This window comes from Hypoxylon trugodes, assembly GCF_022578975.1.
Source record: "Hypoxylon trugodes strain CBS 135444 unplaced genomic scaffold F4822scaffold_6, whole genome shotgun sequence".
NCBI lineage: Eukaryota > Fungi > Ascomycota > Sordariomycetes > Xylariales > Hypoxylaceae > Hypoxylon > Hypoxylon trugodes.
Window position 1 is genome coordinate 2,723,854 of NW_026250021.1, and position 27,201 is coordinate 2,751,054.

At 46.7% G+C, this 27,201-nt stretch overlaps 7 protein-coding genes across 7 annotated transcripts; 4 read left to right on the top strand and 3 right to left on the bottom strand.

The window, feature by feature from the left end:
- Positions 1-173: 173 nt before the first annotated feature.
- On the bottom strand, positions 174-2,822 carry F4822DRAFT_298391 (uncharacterized protein). The gene is made up of 4 exons (XM_051455143.1): positions 2,544-2,822; positions 1,678-2,468; positions 707-1,621; positions 174-653 (listed from the first exon to the last, which is right to left on the bottom strand). Exons 1-4 carry the CDS (start codon positions 2,644-2,646, stop codon positions 447-449), a joined length of 2,016 nt encoding a protein of 671 aa, XP_051313763.1. The 5' UTR covers positions 2,647-2,822; the 3' UTR covers positions 174-446.
- A 1,396-nt stretch (positions 2,823-4,218) lies between these two features.
- Positions 4,219-6,590, top strand: F4822DRAFT_430740 (aldo/keto reductase; the record flags this gene model as incomplete). Its single annotated transcript, XM_051461357.1, has 11 exons — positions 4,219-4,232; positions 4,285-4,316; positions 4,391-4,622; positions 4,683-4,725; positions 4,794-5,276; positions 5,333-5,416; positions 5,497-5,613; positions 5,675-5,851; positions 5,954-6,040; positions 6,117-6,206; positions 6,258-6,590. The coding sequence occupies 11 exons, from the start codon at positions 4,219-4,221 to the stop codon at positions 6,588-6,590; spliced, it is 1,692 nt and encodes a 563-aa protein (XP_051313764.1).
- A 459-nt stretch (positions 6,591-7,049) lies between these two features.
- F4822DRAFT_430741 (uncharacterized protein) lies at positions 7,050-9,049 on the bottom strand (the record flags this gene model as incomplete). Its single annotated transcript, XM_051461358.1, has 2 exons — positions 7,050-8,361; positions 8,424-9,049. The coding sequence occupies 2 exons, from the start codon at positions 9,047-9,049 to the stop codon at positions 7,050-7,052; spliced, it is 1,938 nt and encodes a 645-aa protein (XP_051313765.1).
- A 1,247-nt stretch (positions 9,050-10,296) lies between these two features.
- F4822DRAFT_408271 (heterochromatin protein one) lies at positions 10,297-12,057 on the top strand. Its single transcript, XM_051458558.1, has 6 exons — positions 10,297-10,493; positions 10,660-10,861; positions 10,933-10,975; positions 11,028-11,107; positions 11,167-11,518; positions 11,575-12,057. Exons 1-6 carry the CDS (start codon positions 10,484-10,486, stop codon positions 11,644-11,646), a joined length of 759 nt encoding a protein of 252 aa, XP_051313766.1. The 5' UTR covers positions 10,297-10,483; the 3' UTR covers positions 11,647-12,057.
- A 2,191-nt stretch (positions 12,058-14,248) lies between these two features.
- On the bottom strand, positions 14,249-19,194 carry F4822DRAFT_298787 (hsp90-like protein). The gene is made up of 3 exons (XM_051455145.1): positions 16,464-19,194; positions 14,801-16,386; positions 14,249-14,747 (listed from the first exon to the last, which is right to left on the bottom strand). The coding sequence occupies exons 1-3, from the start codon at positions 18,979-18,981 to the stop codon at positions 14,415-14,417; spliced, it is 4,437 nt and encodes a 1,478-aa protein (XP_051313767.1). The 5' UTR covers positions 18,982-19,194; the 3' UTR covers positions 14,249-14,414.
- A 1,634-nt stretch (positions 19,195-20,828) lies between these two features.
- Positions 20,829-22,318, top strand: F4822DRAFT_298912 (uncharacterized protein). The gene has a single exon (XM_051455148.1). The coding sequence runs from the start codon at positions 21,066-21,068 to the stop codon at positions 21,705-21,707; it is 642 nt and encodes a 213-aa protein (XP_051313768.1). The 5' UTR covers positions 20,829-21,065; the 3' UTR covers positions 21,708-22,318.
- A 1,499-nt stretch (positions 22,319-23,817) lies between these two features.
- F4822DRAFT_298852 (uncharacterized protein) lies at positions 23,818-26,904 on the top strand. The gene is made up of 3 exons (XM_051455146.1): positions 23,818-26,030; positions 26,086-26,790; positions 26,847-26,904. The coding sequence occupies exons 1-2, from the start codon at positions 24,005-24,007 to the stop codon at positions 26,766-26,768; spliced, it is 2,709 nt and encodes a 902-aa protein (XP_051313769.1). The 5' UTR covers positions 23,818-24,004; the 3' UTR covers positions 26,769-26,790; positions 26,847-26,904.
- The last annotated feature ends 297 nt before the right edge of the window (positions 26,905-27,201 follow it).

Here is a 27,201-nt window from a genome sequence, read left to right on the forward strand (position 1 = left end):
TTTATTTAAAGAACGACTTACCATAGGTTTTGTCGCTCTCGTTAAAATAGAATTGCCAGAAATCGGGAACCATTCTGTGATTCGTAGGACGATGCAGAGTTATATAAGCTAGAAGCCAGAAGTGGGAGAAATACAGGGTCTTGTCGCTGATATGTTGAGTAGATGTGGTATGGACTCAATGTTGATGTTGTGTGGTTACGGGTTGAGAATGAGGTGCTAGGTTCTGTTGACTCTTTTATATCATTTCTGTATGAGTCACAAGTAAATCGTATCGTGACATAAGATATAGAGCTTTATTCTATCAACCTAAACTTGCCTCGACTGATAGTTTAATTGCTCATGTCTTATGCGTCTCTTAGTGTTATGGGCCTGAGACGATATTTAGTTTAATTATAGGCGCAGGTAATGCATGTGGTGATGGCATCAAATTTTATTCCTATTATTATTTACGTGAGACTAAGTAATGACGACCCTCCTAGCATGGAAATTGCACGTTCCCAAGAGTATCGCGCCCCCTTGTCCTTCTTACCATTCCCTGTGCCGGTAGAATCCGAGACCGATATAGGAGAAGACACCTTCCGAGGGTTCTCATCACAGCCTAGATCCCGCTGGTTCCAGACCATCCGAATGACTGCTAACGCTGGCGGAAGACTCTGAAATAATTATGTTAGTTATATTTATTACGAACTATCATTAGTTTACTCACACCAAATTTCTTCTGACGCTGAAATTTATCAAATATCTCTAATACTTGTAAGCGGATATCATCGCTAGAAGCCATACAGCCAGCCACAAACACGGGCCAGATAGGAAGGGCTGCCGTTATTGGTCCAGTGTCGCAGATATCTTGGATCAGCGACAGGACTTTCTGAATGAAATCAGGCCGGCTTTTTCTGCAACGGGGTATTATATGGGGAAAATGTGTGCCACAGGTTTCGTCCAGGAAAAGAAGCGCAGCCAGTCTGTTTGTTTCTGCTGTCATTGTGATCAATTCCAACCTGCGCTTATGAAACTCGTTGAGTAGAGGTTGTGTTTGGTAATCTTCTCTGCGATCCCTTGAGGATTGCAAGACGCTTTTCGGTGGCACCTGTGTTAGGCATTCGAGTTGAGATTGAATCTGTATTACTCTGCGTTCTAATGCCGATGTATCCGCATTGGCATCGCCGGCCTTACCAGAACATTCGGAATCGCGTAGGTCGCATATGTCATTAATTAATAAAAGCAGGCGATTAGAAAATCCTTGATGAGTATCAATCTCGTCCAACTCATTATCCAAGAAGAAACTTGCGAGACAGGGCTCTATTCGTTCTTCAGGCTCCTCATTTACGGACGTAGAGTTACGAGGCGCTCGCTCATGCACGCCATCTCGATCGTCACGATTCCTCGTCGGAGATGAGGAGACGCCTATCAGTCTTGATAGGATGGATTTGGAATTCGGTATTACGCCATCAACATGCAATGTACTTTTGGCCATAACCAAATGATACATCAGGTATTGCTGGCTAAATTGTAGTAGTGTTTCGTGGCCAGGGGAACGGCTAGCTTGTCCCTGGCAAGCATCAAGAAGTCCGGAGATCCCCACAATGTGGCTTGTCCAAGTTGCCCTGCATTGGTCGCTAATCTGGAAATCAGAGTCAATCAGCCGGGTACGAACAGAATAGCGGTAAGGCAACTTACATCATACCAACAAAGCATGACGGCCGAGACAAGTGCTTCTAGACATTTGGAAGTATCGGATAGGGAGCCTTGTATAAACTTGTTGAGGTCTGTCAATACTCGTTGACGATGTACTAGCGCCCTATGAAGGTATCTTGGGTCGTTATAAGCCATTTTCACCGCGCCCACAGCGAGCAAGGCAGCGAAGACAGTATTAGAATGCGCAGCCATCGGAAGGATAAGATATCGAAGTGGGTTATGACGTTGATCGTCAACAAGAGAAGCGCTGGCGCAGACGACCGCATTATAATATTTGAGTATATAATCATCGAGTTGGGTCATTCGACAAGAAAATCCAATGGAACTCCCAACTGGAGATGTTGGTTTCCACCTGGGCGAGCCAAACTTGTCGTAACATCGAGACGAGTTTAATCCGAAGTGTTCTTTTACGTGCGCACGAGCAACTAATTGCTGTTCTATCCAATCATCCTCATCGTCGTTTTCGGCTTCCTTGTAGATGGTTATATCATCAAGGATTTCTTTACACGCCTGCGAATGCCAGTAGAGTTCAATATCCCTTGAAAAAGTATTCAAGAAATAGGCGACACCTTTTAACCTAGCGCGATACCTCGTCGAGCCGGGCGATTCTTCGAAACGCACCTCAGGAGGTACATCTTTATGTTTTGGACGCCATGCCCCCTCGCGACCATGGCGAATTCCACGAGCAACCGAATCCTCTAACCATTGGAGGCGAATGCCATACTGGCACGTTAGATTTGCCTTATGGCATTTGCCGCAACGCGGTCTAGCTTCTATATTTCCGCTATATCTTAGCCCATTGTAAGACCAGATAGGAATGGTGTCTTTTCTTCAGGATTATAGCGTACCATCACATTTGACACTTCGATCCCGGCAGGTCCAGCACCCAGTACGCGTTCGCGGAACTCGTGTTGTGGAGGATGACGATTTCGATGTACGGGAGCTACACATTGCGGGTCTTTCGTGGTGTCTATATATAGATTCATCTACCCGCGTTTCTTGGAAAGCTCAACTACCGGCGGATCGACAAACAGAACTCAAAGACGCGAAGGACGTTTTGGTTTCTTAGAAGGTAAGTCGGCATATCTCCATTATCATAGTGCATATTACCGACCATTCTCCAGTCCTTATCTTGTCGCAGAGGCTTGGACGAATAGGGAGGGGGAAAACAGACCCATTGCCTAGGTAAAAGATAAGGTCCCCGTCTCCTTTATACTAGGATCCACGAAGCTAAGCCAGCTTCTCCGCATGGACCTTTTCCAATTTCGATGTTAGGCGATGTTCTCCGCTTTTCGATCTCCAAATGTCCCGTCGTCCCCTGTCTTCATGCATAAGGACCCTGTACCGGGGTGTCGGTATATCCTCCGTGGCAAGGATCGGTGAATCTGAGAATTGGTTCACGATCTTTCTACAGCCTCACTGTTATACCCCCCAAAAACAACTCAACAACGATATCATAATGCGCGATATCTACGTATAATCGCGGCGCAGGCCATCTTTGATGTGTGATTAACTACCTATTACGCGTATACCCTCCTTCGTCCTCTTCGGGTAGAACAGTCGACTATATCGATTCGCTCTCTCGTAAAGTAAAAAGTCCTCAAAGGTCAAAGCGAAGCCTTGTTGCTTAACGTACCGATGCACCGTTCTGTCCAATAAATAATGACGGGGATGGTTCCGTCCCCTGTCTCCATAATCTCGATTCTACTCACTTCATCGAGTTAGCGGTGTGCCTACAGCTGGTTATGCTGACAGCCAACTTCGTTTGCATCAGTCATTTTAACGCAATGAGAATCACCCCATGACATTCACGGCGAGCAAATCTCAGCGCACTCCCCCTCTTCCCCCTATTTCGTCGTTTCATAAGTCTTCCTGTTAGGCCGAGCAATAGTAGGATCCCACACAATGATTTTCAATCACTCGTAGATCTCCCATGCTCAGCCTAGAAGAGGCAGGCGCGGCTGAAGACCTCCGGATTATAGCGATTCCAGCTTCCATTGAAACCCATATTGAAACAATAGGTGCAGAGCGGAACTCGATGCTCGACAATATAACTGATGCCATCCAATCGATGCGGCTAAAATTGGTAACACTAGTCAAGCAACAAGCAAAATCTGGTCCTCAATGATCAATTATCCACCATTCAAAAGACATTAATCTCAAGTAAAAATATGAGCTCTAGATATAACTCTCAACCACCTCACCCTTCCTGCCCTTTCGTCCTATGCACGCATTTCGCGCGGCAGAAAGGTTCGAAAAACTAGAATATTATAGTTGTGACACCTTTCATCGTCATCTGTAACTTACTAATCACCATCGCGGTAAGCCAAATCCGGGAAGTGCAGGTAAGAAGGTTAGAAAGGGAGCAAATGCAACATAACCCACCTTTCGGCATCCTCCCGAAATGGTTTCGGTAATCATGGACGGTTTACAACGTCTTCACTTCATCGAATCGTGTATAACTAAGCATAATTCCAAAACCGAATTGTCTTTATCGTAGACGTAGGGCATAAAGTATTAGCTATGGCGGGCCACGTGTATGTCGTCCAATTCCAACCCGTCATTTAGATCCACGCTTACAGTTTAAAGGAATATGATGGACGACTGTCTGATATTAAATTGTTTGTCGTCGATATGACCTTGCAATGTACGGTATCATGTCGGTGTTCTATATTCTAACAAGAAAGGGATGTAGTACCACCGGCTACTCTAAGATCAGCTCTTCGCCTCCTCGTCTCCCAGGGCTCCGTTACTCAGCAACCTTTCGTCAAACATGTCCGTGCCAAGTTCTTCGAGAACCCGCCGTCATTTACTACTCCGGAAGAGTTGTTCCCCGGGCATGATATTGTTGCTCCCGCATGCTTGGAATACCTTGCTCAGACGAGATGCATATTCTCGTGCAAATTAGCCAAGGAATCACTCCCTTAGTGAGATATATCATACCCCTAGTGATGTCGATATGAAGATACTATATCTAATTGCTATAGCCTAGAGCACTTCATACAAGCTATCCCGCAGGCGAACGCCAGGGTTGGTTTACTCGATTCTTATATCGATACCCTCTTTATAGCGATGATAGCTCATCTCATATACTCTAGTGGACCGAAAATAGCAAATTAACAGCGGTGCTGGCGAAATTCGACGGGGACGTCATTCAAGCGGTACAAGCGCTCAAAGAATCGCGACCGGAACCGAGCCCGAAACTGTTAAGTTCCCTAAACAGTCTCCTCGGCATCTTTAAGGTCTGTGAGTGGTACTGCGAATCCGCCCAACCTCCTTTAACATTCCCCTTCACGCGCTCTAGACGGCAGGTTTGCGATGTAATGGATATCCTATTCGCGCGTGATGCCTCGGCATTTAACAACGCTAAACAAGCTACCATCGCTATACCTACACGAGCTGCCGGAGGGCATGTAGTGGGGACTTTCTCTCTCGGACCCTTTGAAATGCCCAGATTGTTCAATGGCTTATGGCAGGTGTCTTCACCATCGTGGGGTTCCGGGGGCGCTCGAGAGCAAGAGACAGCATTGGCCCAAGCGGTATCTTTTGGCATGACAGCGGCCGATATGGCGGATCACTATGTAAGCAATTAGAGAACTCCCATATATTTTTTATCTCTAATGGATTCACTGCTTAGGGTGACGCGGAACTTATCTACGGCGATTTTAGGAATAGGCTTACCCCTGAAATTCGGGATAAGGTGTATGCTGCAACTAAATGGGTATGTTTACTCGTTTACTCTGAATATGAGATCGTGAAATGGACCACGTAGAAGACAGCTGTTAACTGCGGTTACTTCAGTGCATATTCTCACCCGTCCCAACCCCAATACCACCATCCTTTGTTCTCGACGCAGTCCGCGAGCGATGCCGCCGACTAGGCGGTCGAGTCGAGCTATTACAATTCCACTGGCAGAACGTATGTAACCCCCCTCCTCTTCCCCCTTTCCACCCCCTTAATAAATCTCACGAAAAACCAGTACGAAGACAAAGAATACCTCCCCATCCTCACTGAGCTCCTCCGCATCAGCAAATCACATCCGGAGTTAGTATCCTCAATCGGCCTGTGCAACTTCGACGCCGAGCACGTGGCGGAGTCGTGCGAGTACCTCATCGCCAAGACGGGCGCGGTCGGCATCGTGTCGAATCAGGTGCAGGTATGTACATGTATGTTGCGTCGTATATGCACGTATAAGGGGGATCCCTACCTACCTACATACCGTGTCTCGCTTAGCTAAGCTCGCAACCAATCTATCCAGTTTTCTCTCGTCGATGCGCGGCCGCTGCGGAAGATGGTTAGTGTGTGTGAGAAGTACGGGTTGAAGTTACTAACTTATGGCTCGTTTGTAAGAAATCCTGTTACTTGTTTGTGGTCTGTTCTGTAGGTAGGTTGGTGTGTTAACATCTTGCGTGCTGCCACAGTGCGGAGGATTCTTGTCCGAGCGATGGCTTCACCAGCCCGCCCCTGCTGTGTACCTCGAATCGCACCAATTGACGCCCTCGCAGCGTAAGGTGAGAAAGCCACTTACCCCTCTCATTTTCCTCGTTCTCTAATCTTCCTAGTACTTCGACATGATCCAAACTTGGGGGACCTGGACCACCTTCCAATCCCTCCTCTCCTGCCTCTTTCCCATCGCCGACAAACACAAAGTCAGCATCTCGAACATAGCCACGCGCTGGGTTCTCCAACAACCCACCGTCGGCGCCGTGATTGTAGGAACTCGACTCGGCGTTTCAGATCATATCGAGGATAATCTGCGAGTGTTCGGTTTCTCGCTCGACAACGATGATATGCAAAATATCAACGCGGTAGCACTTGGGCCGGGCGGGGAGAAAGTCAGTGCGCTTTTTGATAAGCTTGGAGATTGCGGGAATGAGTATCGCAAGATACATTGATATCTCGGTCTGGATTGGAGGTAGGTATAGTCTACTGTACGTTGATCGAAGGCATGTAGTATATAGCGAACATTCCAAATATCCCGTTGAATCCTGTGAATATCAGTAGTATATGAATCCGAAGAGCCTATTTCACCCAATCTACACCACGAATCACAAGCAAATCCACTACATATTAGCACAAAAAGCTGCACGTCAAACCATATCTATTAACACGTAAAAGCGGAATATAAAGCAATCTCATATGCTCACTATACCACCATGCGTAAGTATCCGAGGTAGGTAGATAAATAATGCCAGAAGCTTAGGATAGGTATGGTAGGTAGATATAAATTCTGTTTCCGAAAAGCGATTCCTGCCCTAGAAGGCAAGCAAGATCTTTATATCATCGCGCGCGAGTTACCTTATATAGTATTTCTGTTTCTTTCTTTTTGAACGCCTGAACCGAACTATGAGTTTCTATCCATCCATATACATCGGCTCGCTGCCGCTAACGCCTTGAACAATTCCGAAATCACCATTATTCATCATAGCATGACCGTGTTGATTGTGCATACGTCCCTGTACAGCAGTATTGACGTTCATGTTCTGCATCGTTTGCCGCACATCAATACCCCGAGTAGCCATCGCGCCGTTAACAGCAAACCGCGAGTCGTTGGTGTTCTGTGCTCGCTGATCGCGATTTCTAGTCCGCATTATCTCCAGCTGTTGTTGATGCGGTTGCGTCGTTGGCGGCTTGGGGATAGCAGGCGTAATAGGCGTGAAATTATCGTCATCTTCCATTTCAGCATCGGCGTCTTGGTCACTATTATCATCATTGGCGCCGGATGCACTAGATGCGGTTGTCGTAGTTGTCGCTGTTGTTGGTTGGGGTTCGATTACTTGCGCGGTAGGCGCTACAGGAATGGGTCTTTGCTGCGGCTGTTGGGGCTGTTGACGGGCTTGTGATGGAGTTGTAAGTACAGTACCGGGCGGTGTGGTAGTCGAGGTTGGCGTTGCTTGGTCTAGGGGTCTTTGCCCGGCCATACCAGGACCCTTTGCCGATACGATGACTGTCTTCCACCGATCGATAGAACGGGAGACTATAGCATCAAGGTCCACATGGCGATCCTCAATATTGAATCCAATTCCAGTGTTTTTGCCGGAAGCCATATCTAAGAAATACGAGACCACCGACTGCTCGATGGGGATCGTCGCTGGTGGGACTATCCTAAATTCTCTCGGCTGCTGTAGACGATTGAGTTGATCGATCTGAGTCTTGAGGTTCGCGTTCTCCTGCTTGAGTGAAAATTGTGCCTCCTTCAACTTGTGTACTTCTTTCTGTCTTCGTCCCACACTTCTCGCTAGCTCCAAACCCCAGAGTTCAGTTTTTCTTTGCGGAGGAAGTAGTTCCCATACGTGATACGCGGATTGTAGATGTTCGTTGACCTGTGATTCCAACGCCACTGCCGTTTCTTCCGCCCTTTTGACGTCTTCACGCACATCACGTGGTTGGAATACGCCCGACGGTGGAAATGTGAGGTCTTCGTGGGACGCAGTAGTCGTCAAGGCACAAGCCTGCCTCCATTTTCGGAACTCTTCTTGGAAGTAGACTTTAAGTGCCTCGAACTGCTTCTGGGCAGGCGGTTGTAGAGACCAAGAGGTTGATGTCGGATGCGGCGTGGAAGAGAATAACGTAGGAGGTGCTTGAAGACACTGAAGCGTGAGGGCCGGGAAGTCGAGAGAGAGGGGGTCGAAGTCGAATGGTAGAGAGTCCATGTTTATTTGCTGTCTAAGTAACGCAAGCAGTTAGCAAATGGAACATAAGCGGTCTGGTCGGAAGATTATCCTTACTTGGCTGCTCGCCATGAACTGAGCAGTTCTCTTAGCGCCAATTCAGCGGCTCGAGCCGTGTCCATAGCATCGGAGAGCTTCTGCCTTGCATCCAACTGAGACTTTTGTGCGGTTCTACTCGGTGCACGTTGCATAGGAAGTCGTCTCGAGTCCTGGCCATTACCATCGTCTGGGTTACTTCTCGTATCTCCGTTCGGTTCTGGAATATCATTGATCACGCCGGTAGCCTGCCAACTAAATTGGAATGGGTACTTTGGTATCTGATTATCCACGACGTATTGACCTTCCTTTGGTATGGAAGGTTGTTTCACACCAGAGTCAAGAGCAGGACTTCTTCTTGATGTTGTCGGAGTACCGGGAGTAGAAGCGTCTCGCCGAGCAAGGGAACCTCTTGGCTGCCTACGGGTGATGCTCCCCCGCATCTTCCGAATAGCATCGACATCGTGAACGCCATCTGGAGCCTTGGGGTTCTTCTCCTTAATATACAAATCTAAATGTCTCCCCAATGACGAAGATGTAAATGCTTGACCGCAATAAGGACAACTCCTATCCTTTGCTGCACTCCCCTTAGTACCACCAGGGGAGTCGGCGGCGGCGGCAGCGGAGGTGCTGGCTCCTTCGGACATGGCTAGGTGAGTTCGGGTTGGATTCGGACCGAGAGGAAAATCAACGAAAGAATTGGTATTATTTGTTTTGGTTGAATTAACGAATGAATGATGCGAGGATCGATTTGAGTATGGGTGTGGTTTTAGGAAGTAGAATAGAACGAAGGCTTTCGGGAGAAAATAAAAAAGAGAGATACTGTATATAACATCAGCAGTTGCCCCGAAGGAGCATCCCCCATTCGGATCTCATCCAGGAAGGAAGCTCCTGAGAGTCCTGAGAAAAAGAGAATGTCCTAATGTGTCAGCTAAAGATCCTGTAATATCTCCGGCATTTATTATGTTAGGTGGAGGGTTGGTTGATGCGATGGGAGAGAATTGACATAATATTTTTATTTCTCTCCTATGTTGGAGCTTGAACGTACGTTGTATGTTATATGTAAGTAGTAAGGTATTGGTAGTGGTAGTAGTAGTGTATTTGTTTCTTGGAGAAAAGTGAACGAATGTTTTGAACCTTTTTTTCTGGGGGGGATTTTCCGTTCAGGGGGGTCAGGGGCTAACTTAGAATCTACTTTTCGCGCTAGTTATGTACTGTACAAGACTACAAGTACACAAACTCCAATCGTTTCTGCCGTATTATCCATGCATAGTACATGTAAGTACGTAGTGTCTACCTACGCTAGCGTCCACCGGTCTAACTAAGCTAAACTATTTCTGTACATAGGGCGGCTTGGGGCTGAATTTCCAAGATGCAGGACTGGCTATTTCATCACAGACGATATGAAACATTATTTTATTCGTTTGTTATGTTAAGTTTGTTGAATGTTTCATCACTTTCTTCAATGTTCCTTCACTTCTTCTCTTTTCAGTGTATTTAAAGTATTTACGAGTAAAGTCCGATGGTATTGCGCCATAAATACTGTAGAATCCATACTGTATAATATTAGAAGGAAGGAATACTTTCCGAGGTAGATGATAGGTACATGCAAGAATGAAGATATGAAGCTTCTTTTTTTTTGACCGGGATCTTTCGTACGGGGAGAAAAGGAATAGACCAGACCGGGGTTAGCGGGTCAGGGGCAGATCAATCAAATTGTGGCTTCCTAGAGGACGGTGCTACCTCCCTATACGTACATGTGCGTACCTAGGTATACTCCGTAAACTAAAAGCAAAACTCGTCAGCTGCGAACAGCTGTTAGGACAAGAGCGACTGATTGATCCAAGCCTCGGAAGCTTAGACCAAAAAGTAGCTCCTTCTCCGCGACTGATTACCTTATACTAGAACTTCGCTAGTCTAATCTGATTTGTCGCAAGAATCATTCGCGATTCTTCTACTGCGAAATTCATCATCCAAACTACTTTATTTTCTCCAATTTTCAGCAATTTCAATATTGCATCAATTCAAACTGAACGATTCAATTGCGCTAGCAAGGGATTCAATCTTCAGTTATTCTCGAAATGCCCCCTGGTACGTCTTCCATTATTATCACCCATTTTTTCGCAAAAGTAGATTTCATTGCGCGCGCGACCTCACATCCACCTTTCCGTGTTTCGCCCCGCAAAACCCCTCTACATTCATAAAAAGCGCTTTCATACTATCATATAGGAGTTGAGACTAATTGTTTTGCCGATAGCTATCAGCGACGATGAAGCGTCTGACGTCGGCGACGTCACCGTCCCTTTACCTACGACGCGTGTCAAGAGATCCTCAACCGCCCCGAAAGTTGACAATGCCAACGACGTAAAAGATACTGCCGAAGAAGATGTTGAGAATGGCGACGGCGTAAATGGAGAAGACGAAGACGAAGACCAAGCAGAAGATTTGGAGGAGGATGAGTGCGTACCTCGTCCATGTAAATGGACGGAATACGAACATCACCAAGGGATTAGTACTAACTAGCATATAGGTTTATCGTCGAGAAGATCATCTCCCATTCCGTCGATTCCAACGTAAGTAACGCCCAGATATTCCTTCGTAACGGCTTACCGACCAGTAATATAGGGGCAATTGAAGTTCAAGGTAAAATGGGAAGGTTACGACAAGAAGTCAGACCAAACGTGGGAAGAAGATGAGAATCTCAAGTAGGTGCGATAATCTTACAATCCGTGTTTTCTTGTCACCTAATAACAATTCTCTACAGGGAAAACGCTAGTGACGTCCTTGAAGAGTATCTTGCGAGTGTGGGTGGACGCGAAAAGATATTGGGAGACTCAAAATCAGCCTTGAAGACGAAGAAGCGCGGTCGGCCTGCCGCAAGCACACCGACGAATGGTGCGAAGAGGCGCCGCAACGGCAGTCATCCCGATTCAGCGACACCCCCGACTACTGGACGAGGCTGGAAGCCTCCGGTTGGTTCTTGGGAGGATGAGGTGGACTCTATCGACGCTTGTCACGACGAGACCTCGGGCAGGCTAATCGTATACCTCACGTGGAAGAATGGACAAAAAACCCAACATGACACCAAGGTTGTCTACCAAAGATGTCCACAAAAGGTCCGTCGACAGTTTTGGGTTGTTCATTTTATGTTTCAGCTAACACGTTATTCTAGATGCTTCAATTTTATGAGCGACACGTTAAGATCGTCATGGCGTCAACCGATAGTGGCGCGAAGGAGGAATAGTTTGGAAGTATCCACATGATAAACACGGGAGTTGACAAATCCTAGCAGATGAAGCAAGCAGGAAAGCAGATAAATGAGCTTTTTGCTGGGCCACATGAATAATTGAGGTTACTACGCGCAAAGGTTTGGGGTTTGTGTCGATTAGGATTATTTGTTTCTCTGGCGGGAGTTGTGGCCAGAATTAAGGACAATGAGCACAAAAGAAAAAGGGGATGAGACGGATATAACCGTTGCATAAGGCACCTTCTCAGCAGAGGATCTGAGAATGGATAACTTCGGTCATATGCTGAGGGCCTCGATGGAATTTGATTTTTAGCAGCAATGATTTTTCACAAAATTGTACCAATGGATAATATGTCTATATACTAACGATGCTAACAGTGAGTCCTAATGTGGTTGTCCTTTTACCTACTTTTTCGACATGTCGGATTTTGACATTAGAAGAGAAAAAAAAAAACCCCCCAAAAAACCCTTACCTTATAAATTAACAGGACCATAGTCAACCTCGAATTACGTCTTTCCACGTTACAAAGATCGCACACAAATCTTGGTATGAGCGCGTACGAACACGCGATTAACATGGAAAATTATAGGCGCAGATAGTGCAGATAGTGCCTATTTTCCGGAGAGGGGGTTGGGGATTGCGCTAACAGTTAGAAGCTTGGACCGCGTAGCCCATTAAGACCCCTGTAAAACAACTCCTGCCAACCACCTAGTAGGGGTACCTACCCTGCTTTTAGCTACCCCTGTCAGGGCCAGTTAGCACCCGCCTTGCGCATTTTTAGACCAGCCTCGCTATTTACACGACCAAAATGGCGGGGCAACCAGTACTATTTGTACCTTTTCCTTCCTCGACAGCTCATTCCAATTCGGTCATGTCTCTCTTCTGATCTCTTGCTAGAGTTACTTCCTACTTGACATTGTGATTTGGATTTCTAATACTTTCAAATCTCATTTTGAATAATACCAGTACAACCCACCCACGCATGACCAGTTGGATTCGAAATTCTTCCAACAGTCCAAGAACCGGAGTACAACCGATTATCATCGTCGCAGCTGTTCTTTAACAGCGCATTATTAAAACTTGATTCCTATTGCAAAAACGAGGATTGGAATTCCAACTGTCAGTTTGTCTCATCGAACCCTCACTTGTCTCTGTCGGAAACTAACCAAGACCCTACAGAATTCCACTCACATTCCTCGCATACCACCATCTACTCAATTACTCCGAAACTCTACATAAACCGCAAAAATGGTCAAAGAAAACGACGTTATCGCGATCATCATCATCGTCCTATTCATCGTCCTAGCTCTTATCGCCTTCGGTATCTACCGGCTAGTCCACTTAGCCCGATCGCAAGGCACCGTCTCCGAAGAAAGTGGGACCGGATCCAGTTTAGCAGACGATGAATAAGACTAAAGAGCGCCCGACGCCGGGGAGATAACCACTTGTTCTTTCCCCCTAAAAAATCGGGTTTCTTATTCTTCGGGAAAGCTCTCGTCGGTAGCTACTATACCCATTTAATAGCGCGCAAGTATGTCGCGCAGAACGCTTTTCGTTTTGCCTGCCATTGGGCATACAGGCATATCCGGGAAAAGCGGGGTTGCCGACCCCTACTACCATTTTAAAAACCTCCAATTGTCGAGGGGTCTGATGTGATGGCCAATTTACAGCTTTGGCTTCCACGATATTATTAACATTTATCTTGCACATATTACGGCATATTTTTCACGATCGACATGTATAACATAGAAAGAAACGGCATTTTGGGGATCAAACAGGCGCAAGCATTCATGTAATGAGGTTCATACCGGAAAGAGGGCACGAAATGTTTTCACATCTCCACAACACATATATGTTTTGGGTTACTTTAAAATCCTCTTGGAAGGATACAAGGGATTATGGGGATCAAATATGAGGAGGAAGACAGATGAGACGCATGTGATGAAGTCAAATGGGTATGACGTAAATAGCTAGAAGGGATTGATTCATAGATAGATGAAGGAGCACTCCAAAAAGGTAGTCATGAGAATAATGGAACAAATGAATCAACTTTGTCCAATAGACGATTTGTTAGTGAACGTATCATGGTTAAAATCTTCGTTATGTCTAGATTTTAATGTCGTCTTTGTAGGGTATAAGGATTTATAGGGGTATCCAATCCGGAGAGCGCCAACACCCTTGAAGGGATATTCTTTCATTCGTATACAATGCTAGCCACGCCTTCAAGACCAATGCCTCCCGATCCCACGTATATATACCCAGGTGACGTACCCAATGTGTGTATAAACCCTATCTCCAGAACTCCATGCAATGCGTTTACTTTTCATGGTGTACCCCCTTATCCTTTTCCCCTGCGCCTGAGAAGCCGAAAGAAACCCGCTCTCCCGGAACTCTCCTATAGCAACGCGAATGTAAAAGACAACTCAAAATAACCAGATAAACCTGTCCAGGGCCCCTTGAAACGAATAGTCTTGCTTAAAAACCAGGCCACCTTGTGCTAGAACCCAAACGTTCGTTTCGTCATTCGTAGCATGCATTATATAGGTAATATCCAACGTAACGAGAGCTTCAAAATACGGTCCAATCGTTCCATGTATAACTCTTACACGTCCGTCTCTTTAATTTGATGTAGGCATTCGACAATGCGAATATTCGTTATCCAATTCTATACTCATTTCCCCTAAGGTTGCGGGGAGAAATATGATGATGGCTCTTTCCGGCATACTGCCATCACGTCCGTATAGCTTCTGGGCGTGACGTCTTCCTAGGACGAACCCCCTTTATGTTCAGACTCGAGGGCGAACCATCCACCTCGTTCCCATTTTCCCAGAACATAAAGGCATTCAGTTCGAATATCTTTATTGGTAATTCCATCGAGCAAAACGTTAAGTCGTTTGAAATCAATCGGCTTCAAGATCCAGCCATCAAACCCAGCCTCGACATAGATCGGTCTCTCTCGTTCCACAAGAGAAGCCGACACTGCGAATATCGGAGTCCTCCTATAAGCCGCCGCTAGAGTAGAAAGCTCCGGGCATTTATCTGATTTTTCAAACTCTCGTATCATCTTAGTGCTAGCAAGACCATCGACGATAGGCATCTAGTATTCAGAGTCAGTCATATCCTCCAGGCACATATTAGATAATAACTCACCTGCATATCCATGAGGACCACATCAAAATCAGCTGGCCGTTCCCTATATACAGAAGCGCAATGGTCCCCATTGACGGCATGATAAACTTCGTGTCCTGCTTTTTCGAGACGCTTTTTTAATATCTTCATGTTGATTGGGTCATCCTCGGCTACGAGCACGCGTAGCTTATCGGGTTTTTGTTGGTCTGTTTGCCCCTCGTTAGATTTATCCTCTCCGTTGATTTCGAATAACACCCTGGATCCTTGACCATTTGGTGGCGCTACTGGTCGATCGAAATATTCGTCAGGTACCTTGACTGGTTTAATAGATGTTTTCGAATCCATAATGTGATATTGGCCAGGAAGTTTAGTCGGACTGACGGTTGTTCGGTGAAAAGTAGACGTTGGTTCGTCAATTATTGGCGAACGGATCGAACCAGAGCCCGTTAAGGAGGTGGTACTACCATGGAAATTTTCTGGTCGTTCCCGAGAATTCAGACGCTTTGCGCTAGCAATCTTCTCATCGGGCCCACCTATAGACAAGGGCGTCTGTATTGCGTCAATCAGGCGATCCGCGTCGCTCTTGTTGCTCTGCCCACTGTTGCTGGCTGCACTTTTCATGCTGTTGATACTGGTAGCCTCATCGAAGCTCCGTCTTTCGATATTCGCCCGCTTTGGTGGACTGATCGTGTTTGAGTGACCCCGATCGACAAGCATAACCTCGCTTGCGTCCGTCGACGGAAGAGATTTAGTAACGGAAGCGATACTCGAAATTGCCCTGGAATTACCGAAAACACTGCCGCTGCCGCCGACCTTCTCAAGAGAATCGTTTGACGGCAATTCGAATGGGATTTGGATGACGAATCTAGATCCTTTCCCTTCTTCAGATTTTAGTCGCAATTGACCATTCATGTTTCGCACAATCCTTGCCACGACGGCAAGACCCAGCCCTAACGTCGATCCCTTGTCGGGTTTTTCTATGTCCTCGATAGCCGTGGAATCATCATCTACGCTCACTTGTTCCAGGTCTCGAAAGAGGTTATCCAGCTTTTCGTTACTCATACCACAACCCGTATCTTGAACGACGATTTCAACCTTGACACGGTTTTCCAAAACTTCTGTGACAAACGATTCAACCTTTATCGAGCCTTGATTGGTATGTTGTATCGCATTTGCCGTCATATTCGCAACCGCCTGTCGAACCCTGCGGAAATCGCCGTGCACGAAACGAGGAAGACCAGGATGCTCGATTACTTCGTACGACAAAGACTTTCGTTTAGCATCTACCTTGAAAGGTTCAGTTGCTTCCTGGATACAAGCCGGCAAGTCCAGAATCTCATCTTTGATAAGTTCTTGGCCCTCTTCCATATTCGTAAGATCAAGGAGGTCATTGATAACATAAATAAGGGACTTCGACGCAGAGTGAGACCTTGCTAGGTTCTCTCGAGTTTCTTGGTCAAGCGGGCCTTCCATGGCAATCTCCAGGCAATTGATAATGGCATTCAGTGGTGTGCGGACTTCGTGGGCCGAATTCGCTAACAATAGTCGAGTAAGTCGACTGCTTTGCAATGCAGCCTCCTTCTGCCTCCAGACCTCGATAAATTTACCTGTAGTAGTTAGTGTGAATTTGAACGTCTTGAATAAATAAGGGAAAGGAAAAGAGTGAAACGGTCTAAATACGCACCATAGACTAGGCATAATACCGCAGCAGTCTCTACCTGCTCTTCTGACCATTCTCTGCATTTTCCTATGACGACTTCATGCCATGCCTTGAAGCTCGATCGCGGCTCTAGGAAACTTGCAGTGCCTTCCTTAACAACTTTCTCATAAGGATTACCGGCCCATTTTACCTCGCGAATCTGGCCCCTTCTGAAAAAGACAATGAAGTCGTGGCCACCTACACTTAGCGGAACGTATAACAAGCCGGCGATAATAGAAAAACCTGGGGGATACCGGAGTTCCGGAAAATCCTCCCGGATATCTTGCGAGGTTAAAACAGAAGTAAAATTTCTCAAGCGCAAAAACTCTAGCATAGCTAGAGCTTCTTGGGTTTGCCCGATCTTCCCTAGTATTTTGGTCTCGCCCCGGATACACAGCATACCACAATCCGCGTCAAATAGTTTGATGAGGTCATCAGATGAGGCCGTTATATAACCTGAAGGGTTCTGGTCAGTCGGCATGGTGTTGATGAGTTTTCTTGCTTGTAGTCGCGACGCATACGAGAGTCGCTCGATATTGCGCGATGCTGTATCTCCCACCAGTCGACATAACTTCCGAATCGGAAATGGGACTCGCATTCCCTGGCCGCCATAGCTATGGCACGCAATAAGTCCCCATAGCTCATTGAAGGCGTTAATTGATATGGACATAGAGGACCTCACTGCCATATTGGCGAGGTACTTAAGGTGGATGGGAGACATAGCACGAAGATAGGCATGGCTGAGATCGAGTGGCAATTCCAAATCTTCGGCCGACCGACAAACGAGCCTCGCAGATTCTAGTTCTCGATCATAAAGCAGCCGGACCTTATTGAGCTTGTACAAGTCGCGTGCTTGTTTTGGGATATCGGAGGCCGGGAAGTGCAGGCCGTAATAAAGGTCGCGGGTCTTTGCAGGGTCAACTAGCTCTGTCACGACCTTTCCATTGAAAGCTGCATCAAATTGGTAGATCATAACCCGATGGAATCCGGTGAGTTCCTTGACGATACCCACCAATATTTTGAGAAACTTCTCTAGGTTCGGCGCGGATGCTAATTGGTCTTGAACTTGAGACATTATGTCAAAAACTTGCATAGCACCGGCCTCACCGCGCCTTTGGCGCGCACTTCTCAGAATCCTGAGGGGCCTGCTGCTAATTTCAGTGCTTTCATGTAGTTCTTCCGTTGTTGGATTTTGGCACAGTGTATCTTCTGGCTCGTCCGGAGTCAGCTCGCCAGGTGGACGAAGAGGATTCTCCTGATCGTCCTCTAATTCAAACTCGCAAATAATCAAATCGGTGTGGCTATTGTTAATATGAATGGCGCACCAAAGCTTGATGGACTTCTTTTGGTGTGGCCGCACAGATATACTGAATACGTCGGGGCCATTCGAAGCGGGATCGGCCTCCTCATCCCGAATGAAATCTATGTGGTCAAGGAGATTGTCTGCCTGCTCTTCAGAGAAAATCTCGGTGAAGCTTTCAAGTCGAAATAATTCTTGGGGTGAGAAGCCAATAATTTTCTTCGAATTTTCACTAGCAATTCGGACAGATAGTCGGCCATCAGTTTCCTCCTTCAAAGCGATAAGGAGGCCAAACCCCTGTACAGCACCGGGCGCATGGATCGGCTCATCCTCGCATCGCTGCAGGTTTCCGTCTCGGCCCGTAATGACGGCATACCCCTCATCAGTCACCACGTGACGAAAGCGAACTGTCATCAACGTATCACTAAGTTCACCAGGTGATTCGTGCCCAGAAGAATCTTCAAGGTGGCTGCTCTCTCCTGTACGCATTGACGTGCTTTCCTTTGTCTTATCAGAAGCATCCGAAGCCGCGGAATTGAAGAGAGATAGGGGTCCACCGGAAGTAACCCGTTCTAACTTGGATGGCGGGCTTCCTTTGTAACTCGAAAGTGTCTCTTTTCTCTTTGGTCTACTCGTCGCGTCTCTTTCCTTCGGTGATTCCAGAGATGACGTGGTAGGTTCATGAGAGGATTCGGTTCGTTGAAGTCCGATGGTTGCTTCGGTAGAAGTACGAGGAATGCTCGGGCGTCGCCGGCCATCCCAAGTTGTCTCTTGGCGAGTTATATAACCTTGTTCTCCTGGATTTCGTGCTAATATTGCTGAAGTTGGTTGTGAGTCGTCTACAGAGATGACGGACCGGATAGGGAAGACTCTGTCTGACGGGTCTGCAACACTACTAGCACTCGCGCCACGATCACGCTGAATATCCGGTCCCGCACTGTAGGATAGAGGATTATTCGAGGGCCGGACGGACGGGACATCGGTGTTTATAGCCATAGGGTGTCCCTTAGCAGGAGTTGGTACGAATTCGGATTTCACCGCGGGGGTATCGCCGATAGGGGTAGGCTCATCTTGCTGATCCGAATGACTATCGGGTTCGTACGACGGCTGGGAGGCCTCTGTGTGACTACCAAGCTGAGTTCCATCGCGAGAAGGGATTTTAACAGTATGGTCAGCAGTGGGTGGGTTTTGGCTCGACCCCATACTATCGCAAGGTCACCAGGGACGACCTAAAAGTCGAGCGCGGTTGATTGCGACCTTGACCTTCTCGGGGTATATCACTTAAACTGAAAACGCTAGAGTTCCCATGTGTGATTCCTATCCAACTAGAACAAAAACCTCCCAATATTGATGAGTAACAGTGCTTTGTTAAGTATAGTCAGGGTAAAGCAAAAGAGATAAGGCACATAAAGATAGGAAAGACAGAAGAGTCAGTCAAGATGAGGAAAAGGAGAGCTCAACGCAGGTAAAACCTGCTATCGTGGCCGACAGCACAAAACAGATAGCGAGCAAATAGGAGGTATAGGTGATAGAAATCGAGTATATAGAGAATGGGAAAGTGAAGTATCGAGGATTGGAAAATCGGGAAATCAAAGAATGCCAGTCCAACCTATAGTGGGGTTTGGGGGGTTTAGGAGACTGGGAGATAGCTAAACCAACACGCTAGGACGAGGAGAAAAGCCCTATACTGGTCGCCACTTGCCTTAGAAAGGTACAACCTTAGTTTAAAGAGGAGTAGAAGGTGGAAAGTACCGGATGGAGATCGCTTGATCGACCTATGTGGGTCATCTGAAGATGTACATATGTAGGTACATCCATGCATGCCTGAGATATAATGGATGGGCATATGTACATGCATACAACAGAACCGGAGATCATCTGCATAGGACAAATCGATTCAGGCACCCATCGGTGTGATGATTGACAATACAATGCCTTTATTTAGCATACCTAGCATGTGGCGGCAAGGAAGTAGGAAAGGAGAAGTATCATCAGATCGTCAGTCAGATCTAGGTGTGCTGGTGTGTGTCGCATCACACAATTCAAATGGTACCGACTTCATGGTAAGGTTTGGATCATGGTTACAAATTTAAAGTGAGCCAAGAAAACGATTCAGATTTCTCGCTTATAAACTTTCGATGCTAGCGTGCGGCAGAGGGAGCGTTCGCTCCTAAACTACGGATATCATTGACATCATTCCTCAAAAAATAGCACGCTAATCAACTAGGCAGATAGCTGCCTATTTGGGTAATTACCGTAAGTATACTGGCTTGGCCCAATTGGGTTAGACGCTCGCTATGATGAATTTGGTGTAGATGTATATACTTGGGTATAGAAACCAGACAGAATCAATTTCTCCATCCATACGTGCGCATGTTGCCTGTCTCACTTTGCTTTTAATCCACGAGGAGACAGACACATATCCCTTTCGTAACTAGGCCAACAGGACCAACCAATATCTAAGACAGATTGCGAGGTGGCTTGATTCTCCTCTTTTTAGATTAATCATCGTGTTCTCTATTGATGTATATAAATAAAGTTCCTAATGATCCTGAATATTGTTTATTTCTACCATTTCACTTCAGTAGTAATAAGTGCATTCTTAATAACTTGGTCGAGGGTAGTAGCCCTATTGTACCGGTATACCATTCGTTAATCCAGACATTTGGCCGACGTTACACTCATTCTCGCAGGTACCGCAAGTAGCGATAACTTTATGCAGTGCAATGCGGGAACTTCTGCTTTCTTTTTTCTTCATCGAAACCTCTCGCGATTCCACGTTTGGTGGTAAATTGGCTCCGACTTGTTCCATTGTTTACGAAAGGTTAACTCCAACTCAATAACATTATAGTCATCGACTTTTCTCTTGATCTAACTAATAGAACTGTTGGCGCTAGAGGTAGTACTCAGATATGTTCGGCGCCGAAATCAAAAGCATAGTAGTGTTGGTGTAACAAATACATACAAGCACCTTACGCATAAAATCATGCCTGTCTATTCTAACCAAGGAGAATGTTAGGAACCCTTATAAAAAAACCATATGACTAGACTATGACTTACGTATGCATTTGCCGTTATACGTACCGATTGTAGACGCAGGCATTCGGCATATGTGGAGGCGAGTGGAACCGGTTCGGCCCGTTACCGGATCGAAATTAGAAAATTCGAATTGGAAACAACGACCCCTCTGCCCACTGCGTAGCTCCGATTCCACCACTTGATTCAATCCGAGTCCGCTCTCTCAAAGGCTTATTACTTTAGTAGCCGCCATTGCGTCTTAATCCAAAATGGGGAAAGAAGCAACACCGAGGAATTGGCCGATAACGATTCCCTACCTCTCCCAACCTTCTTACACACCTCACGTTGCGAAATCACAACATGAAGTTGTTAGTACTCGGCCCGCTGCTCCTATCGCAGAGATACCCCGTGACTTTCCGCGAGGACCTTCGGCTCTGGTGAGAATCGTACCTATAAACGATCCATCACATCCTGCAAACGGGCAGTCCGGTCTATTCGCCGCAAGACAATTACCGCCGGGTTCCTTCATCTTGCCATACTATGGCATGGTGCACTCCTCTTTACCGCCACACAGTCTAGTCCATGAGAAGTCAGACTATGACCTCTGGTTGGACCGTGACGGGGCATTGGCGGTCGATGCCGAAAAGATGGGCAACGAAGCTCGGTTTGTGAATGACTATAGGGGCGTCAAGGGCCGCCCAAATAGTGAATTCAGAGAATGCTGGGATCTAAGACGCGGTGAGAGATGTATGGGTGTGTTTGTCCTACCTGCTGGCAAAAACGCTGGGAAGAAGGCTGCCGTAGGAATCGGAAAGGGTGAGGAGATACTTGTGAGTTACGGGAAGGGATTTTGGAGCAAGAGGCTAGACGAACGTCAAGATGACGACGTGCTCGACGGTAATAACCCCTGATTGATAATCCGTCCCCCTGGCGGCCTCAATCTAGCGTTTCATGATTATTGACTCCATCGTCACAATGGTGACGAGCGTTGCGTGGCTCAGCGGTCTTGGTTCTCCTCCATCGACCAAAAGAGAAGTCAAGATATCTCTTATCTCGATGTAATAGGAACATGGTGCCATCCATCTGCATTTCCCCGCAAACAGGAACGCAGTTATGTACGGGTCCGAACAGATTTGTTGGGTTACCAAAGTGAAGGGAAGTCCGGTTTGAAGCTAAGGGTCGACGGCAGTGTCTAGACGAGCAGGGCTCATGATAACCTAGGAGGCGCAAGTAAGTTATTCCAGACTAAACCGTACGCACTTGCTGTTAATGGAAATGGTAGTCGTCATGGTGATACGCGTTTGAAGGCTATGATCTGACACTAGAGATCAAAACGGGAATAAGTAAGGCCATTTCGAGCTTCACTTCCTTGAATCGAACCGACTCCGTGGTCTTGGGGGAAGCGTATATACGACCGGAACGAAGTAGATCCGTGTGGCAGAGTCAGTTAAACCCGAGGATGGGCTCTATAGAAGTTGGATATATACCCAAAGGAGAAGCCTTGACGAGCGAAGAGGGAAGGTCGACCTATTAGAACGAGAATTCGGCCCCCAGGTAGAGAGAATAGGTGTATTGGTCGGCTTAATATTCATGTCCTTACTATACCTAAAAGATGAAGGGAAACCGAATTATTAATCCGAGAGTATGAGATGTCTGTCCGACTTGTATGGCACTTCCGTTGGGATGCGGGAACCGAGTCGATTCAACGATTGGGATTTTGGATACTCCGACCCGTTATCCTTACCTGACTGATTATGTGATCCGAAGGGGATCATGTTCAAAGTACATGGGTGTACATAATCAATCTGTCTAAGTTAACCTGCATATGGGTTAGTCAGATGTATGCACGTGTAGATTGGTTCGTAGAGGCGTGTCGTTCCCGATGGCTGACGTCGCAAGGCATTCTCACATGTAGGTACCCGCGCCCCAATCATTTTATAATAATTCATAAGTATTTTCACATGATGGCAATATATATAATATGACAAGTTATGCCAGACGATCTTTTAAGATTTATATGTAATCAAGGACGTTTGATATTTGCATTCGATTGTCATTTGGTTTTGATTTTCCTTTTCTTTCTGTAAGAGAAAAGCGAAAAGGTTATTGTTTTTTTTATTTTATTTTATCCGGATGTCGACATTATACCAAGTATTTACAGGCCGAGCTTATGCAGATACCAACTATCAATTACTAGGCGCAAACTTAGTCATTTCCTGTTCGTCGCACAAGTGGGGTTCTTACTTGGTTACCTAACACAAAGTAATGAAAATTATGTACCAAATGCATACAACCAATAGGTACATGGTACTTATCACCTGTTTCCCATGAGAAAATGAACTGAGGGAAAGAAACAACATTAAACTTTGCTGGCTTGGGAAGATACTTGGGTACTTACAAACGCAGAGCACAGACAGCAACAGCAAGAGAAATTTATCGGAGAGCCCGCTTTCTTTTGCTCTTGTTCCGCACTCCCCGCAAAATTCTTTTTCCAACTCCCTTCTTCCACACACGCCGCCACACCTGATTTGATCCTTTCAAACACGAAACTTTTTCCCGTCTCCGAGAATTTAGGATCGATCTGAATCGCGAAAAAAAAAAGGGACCAGGAAAATCCTGACCTGGGTTAAAAAAGAAGGCACATCGGCTGTTCAGGTTCTTCCTCCTCCGTTCCTGGGCAAATCCGGAACTCGTTCATCTATTTTCCATCCCCATATTATTGGGAAAATCGTCGCAAGGTACGTCTAGGCTCATCCAACATAATCGTTTTATTTTTTTTTTCCATTCACAACTTCCCGGTCGCATTGTTTGAGATGGAGTTACCTTGTTTGTCGCGCATTTGCGCGGCATCTATATGTCAATGGTTTACATACACTTCAATGGTTCTTCGTTGAACCTGTGAAGCGCAATAATTTTCACTTCTGTTTTTCTTGTTACTGTTGCCGCTGTCGCTATGTAATTCTAATAATTTTTTGTCTAATCACAGGTGACGAATCAATATATATCGCCGTCATTGCACCAGTCGCGAGTGCATCATAACAACCTTCCCCAAAAGAGAAAATTTGCAAAACTGCTATTGAAGCGCAGTCGCATTTATTCATTTCCCGACGCGATAATAATTTGGTTTTGTGAGGTGCCATATTGGTCCATTACAAGCTTGTCTATTTCGTAGCACTCGACGCGTCTCGAGGTAGAGCGACAAGCCATTATGGCGGAAATAGATCCCGCCCTCGAAAGCAGAAGGCCTGAAGAGCGGGATAACGCTATTAATACACAAGAACAACATCAGTCGGGCACTATAGATGGTCAAGATGGCAGCGCGCCCGTATATAACAACTCACCTCTAGACCAACCACAGGAACAGACACAGATGCAAGAACAGGAACATATCGAACACGCTGAACCGACCTCACCTCACCTACGAAATACTCACCCATCTATCACAAGCGCTGAAGAATTACAGCTTGCTGCTCAGCTGAGTCAAGACCTTAGTCAAGGCATGCCTAGCGCACCTATCGAGAGTGTCGAAGAATCTAACCTTCGAAATGCGATGGCCCAGTCCGAAGCCAACGAGTCTCAACTTCAACAAGTTCCCCAGTCGCCCCCGCCGCCACCACCGCATGAGCAGCAGCAACAGCACGAACAGCATGATCAGCTGCAACCGGGTCAAGCCTCGGAACCTAGCAACCATATTCACGAACAACACGAACAACAGCACCACTCCCATGAATTGTCTGAATTACCCTCCGAACTGCCCGAAGAACAGCACCATGCGCATGAACATTTGGCTCATAGTGACCACCCTGTTGACTCTCGTGAAATACCTATTGCTCATCATGAACAACCCCTTCATCACGACCAACAACCGCAGCACCACTACTTAGCAGAACAACATCAGCAAGACCATCCGTTACATCTAGCGCCTCAGCAATCTCACCCACAACAACAGCATCAACATCAACCCCATTTCCAATCACCAAGTGCGGTGGAACAATTGGCGCAACACTTCGCGGCTCAAGCTTCGGCTATGCCAGATAATATTCCTCCAAGAAAGCGATCTAAGGTGTCACGCGCATGTGATGAGTGTCGGAGGAAGAAAGTTAAGTGTGACGCAGTGTCCGAGAATGGCGATGAACCATGTTCCAATTGTCGCCGATCCTCAATCCGCTGTCTTTTTAGTAGGATCCCCCAGAAGCGCGGTCCAAGTAAGGGTTATATCAAAGAGCTAGCGGATAGAATCAACAGTATTGAAGGCAAGCTAGCGAGCGAAGGCGGTAATGTGGATTTGAATGAGCTCCTGAATGGCGCTAGGAGAGAATCCGCCGATATGTTTGGCTCACCCGGGCAACCAGAAGAAAATGGTAGGAAAAGACCTTACTCTAGCATATCTGGTGGGGAATTTACCACGCCGACAAGTTCGCGTCAGGCAACATGGAGTTCCGAACCGCGACCTATTCAACCCTACCAGACTCCCACTGGAACTGGAGCATATCGAGCGCCGTACCCTGTTAATGGATTGGCACCTCAGCCGCTGTCAAAGCCCGACGCAGTTTCGACACCCCAACCACCCGCTGCTGCGGAGCCTGAACCACTTGATCTCAATCAAAACGGGCAAATTCGCGAGTTGAATGATGATGCCTTCAGCGGCTATCTCAACGTTGTTCATACTTCCTTCCCCCTTCTGGCCGAAAGCAAGGCTCGTGTTGAAGGCCAACTATCGCAGTGTCCATCCCTTCTTCGAGACGCCTTCATCGAGGCGCTCTATGGCACCATGCAGTCCTTCGTATCAATCCCCGGCCTTTACACCAACGTGGACATTGGTTCGGCTACGCGAATGATAACGGAATGGGAATCTGATACAACCCCGCGTACGATGGTTATGAATCTTGTGCATCTCCAAACGTTAATCCTAACAGCCATCGGGACCGATAACTACGGCCCGGCATCGCTCAAGGGTGAACACGGTGGACCATCTAAAGCGTCCATGCTGGGACGCGCTGTAGGCCTAGCCTACTCGATGAGGCTTCACGTCTCAAGTGTAGAGATGGCCGTTGACGCACAACTAGAACCTGATTCGAATGAGAACATCGCAATCCGAGTCTGGTGGTCCTTAGTTATGTTGGATCGGTGGAACGCGATCTCGACGGCAAATCCATTATTCATCCCCAACGACAGCGTAGTCATTATGCCTAGCCTTAATCTAGTGTTAGGCGACAATGTCTACCACCTGGCTCGTAAGTAATGGTAACGAATCTGCATAGAATATGCTACTGACAGTATTACGTGTAGGGTTGTCAAACATCCTAGGCCACTTTGCACCGGTTTGCTTGATTTCCCCCAAGGTTCTCTCGCCAGATTCAGGGGCTGCACCTATCCTTAGCTCCCTCTTCAACCTTTCTATTGAGCTTTTCCGGGAAGTTCTCCCGCAGGGTATTAGCCCGGAATCTCATCCCATCCTGCATATGGTCTATTGGCATTGCAGAATGCTCGCATATCTTTTCCAAACTAACGCGAAATCTACCGACGTCTTATGGCCATGTAAGGAGATAGCGAATATTCTGTTCACCAAGACGCAGCTTCTCAGCCCCTTAAATCACCATTTTTTCTGCCTCACGACGCTCTCGCTAGTAGAACTAGCTAAGATCGAGAAGACGCGCGACGAGGCTACTAATTTGCTCAGACAACTTTTCGAATCGAACGTGGCGCCGTCAACGTGGGACTCCGTTATAAGGGACTGCATCTCAGAGCATATACGCCCATCTACTGCTCAAGCGGCTGCAAACCAGAGTCTGCAACATCTCGCTGACTTAGCTACGGCTACAGAGATCAACATTTCTAAGTCGGGGAGCTCAGACCCTGCAACGCTTAGAACAAGCGATAATTACAATGATCTCGGGTTTGATCCTCGAAGGCTGACTCGCGGTGGTTACCTGAATGTTTTGGCGGAGGTTCATGCATCGACAACGCGATAGTATGGCGTTCCGATATTGGATTGTAAGTCAGTTTGCCGATCGATCGTGTCAAGATTTTGTCATTCTAACCTTTGGTAGATAACTTGCCTCTCCACTCAGACCCCGCTAGCCCACACGCCTATCCGAATGATTGCATGCCACCGTCGGGAAATTTAGGAATGACCCTAGAGAACTATAGAGAGTTTCATCGGCTCTCACAACAACTCTATCAAGCGGTTAGTAGTTAACATTACAATTTTCGTTGCTATTGCTACGATCATTGGGTGCCACATCTACCATGTAGCTCTTTGCCTGGTGTGCCTTACGGATAAGCAATTCATAACTTATCCGCCGCGAAATCGATGGTTCGCTACTACACGCCGTAGTGCTCTCACCATCAACCATCGCCACCATGTGCCTCCTATGGGAGGTTAGGGTGAGTGAGGCGAGAAAT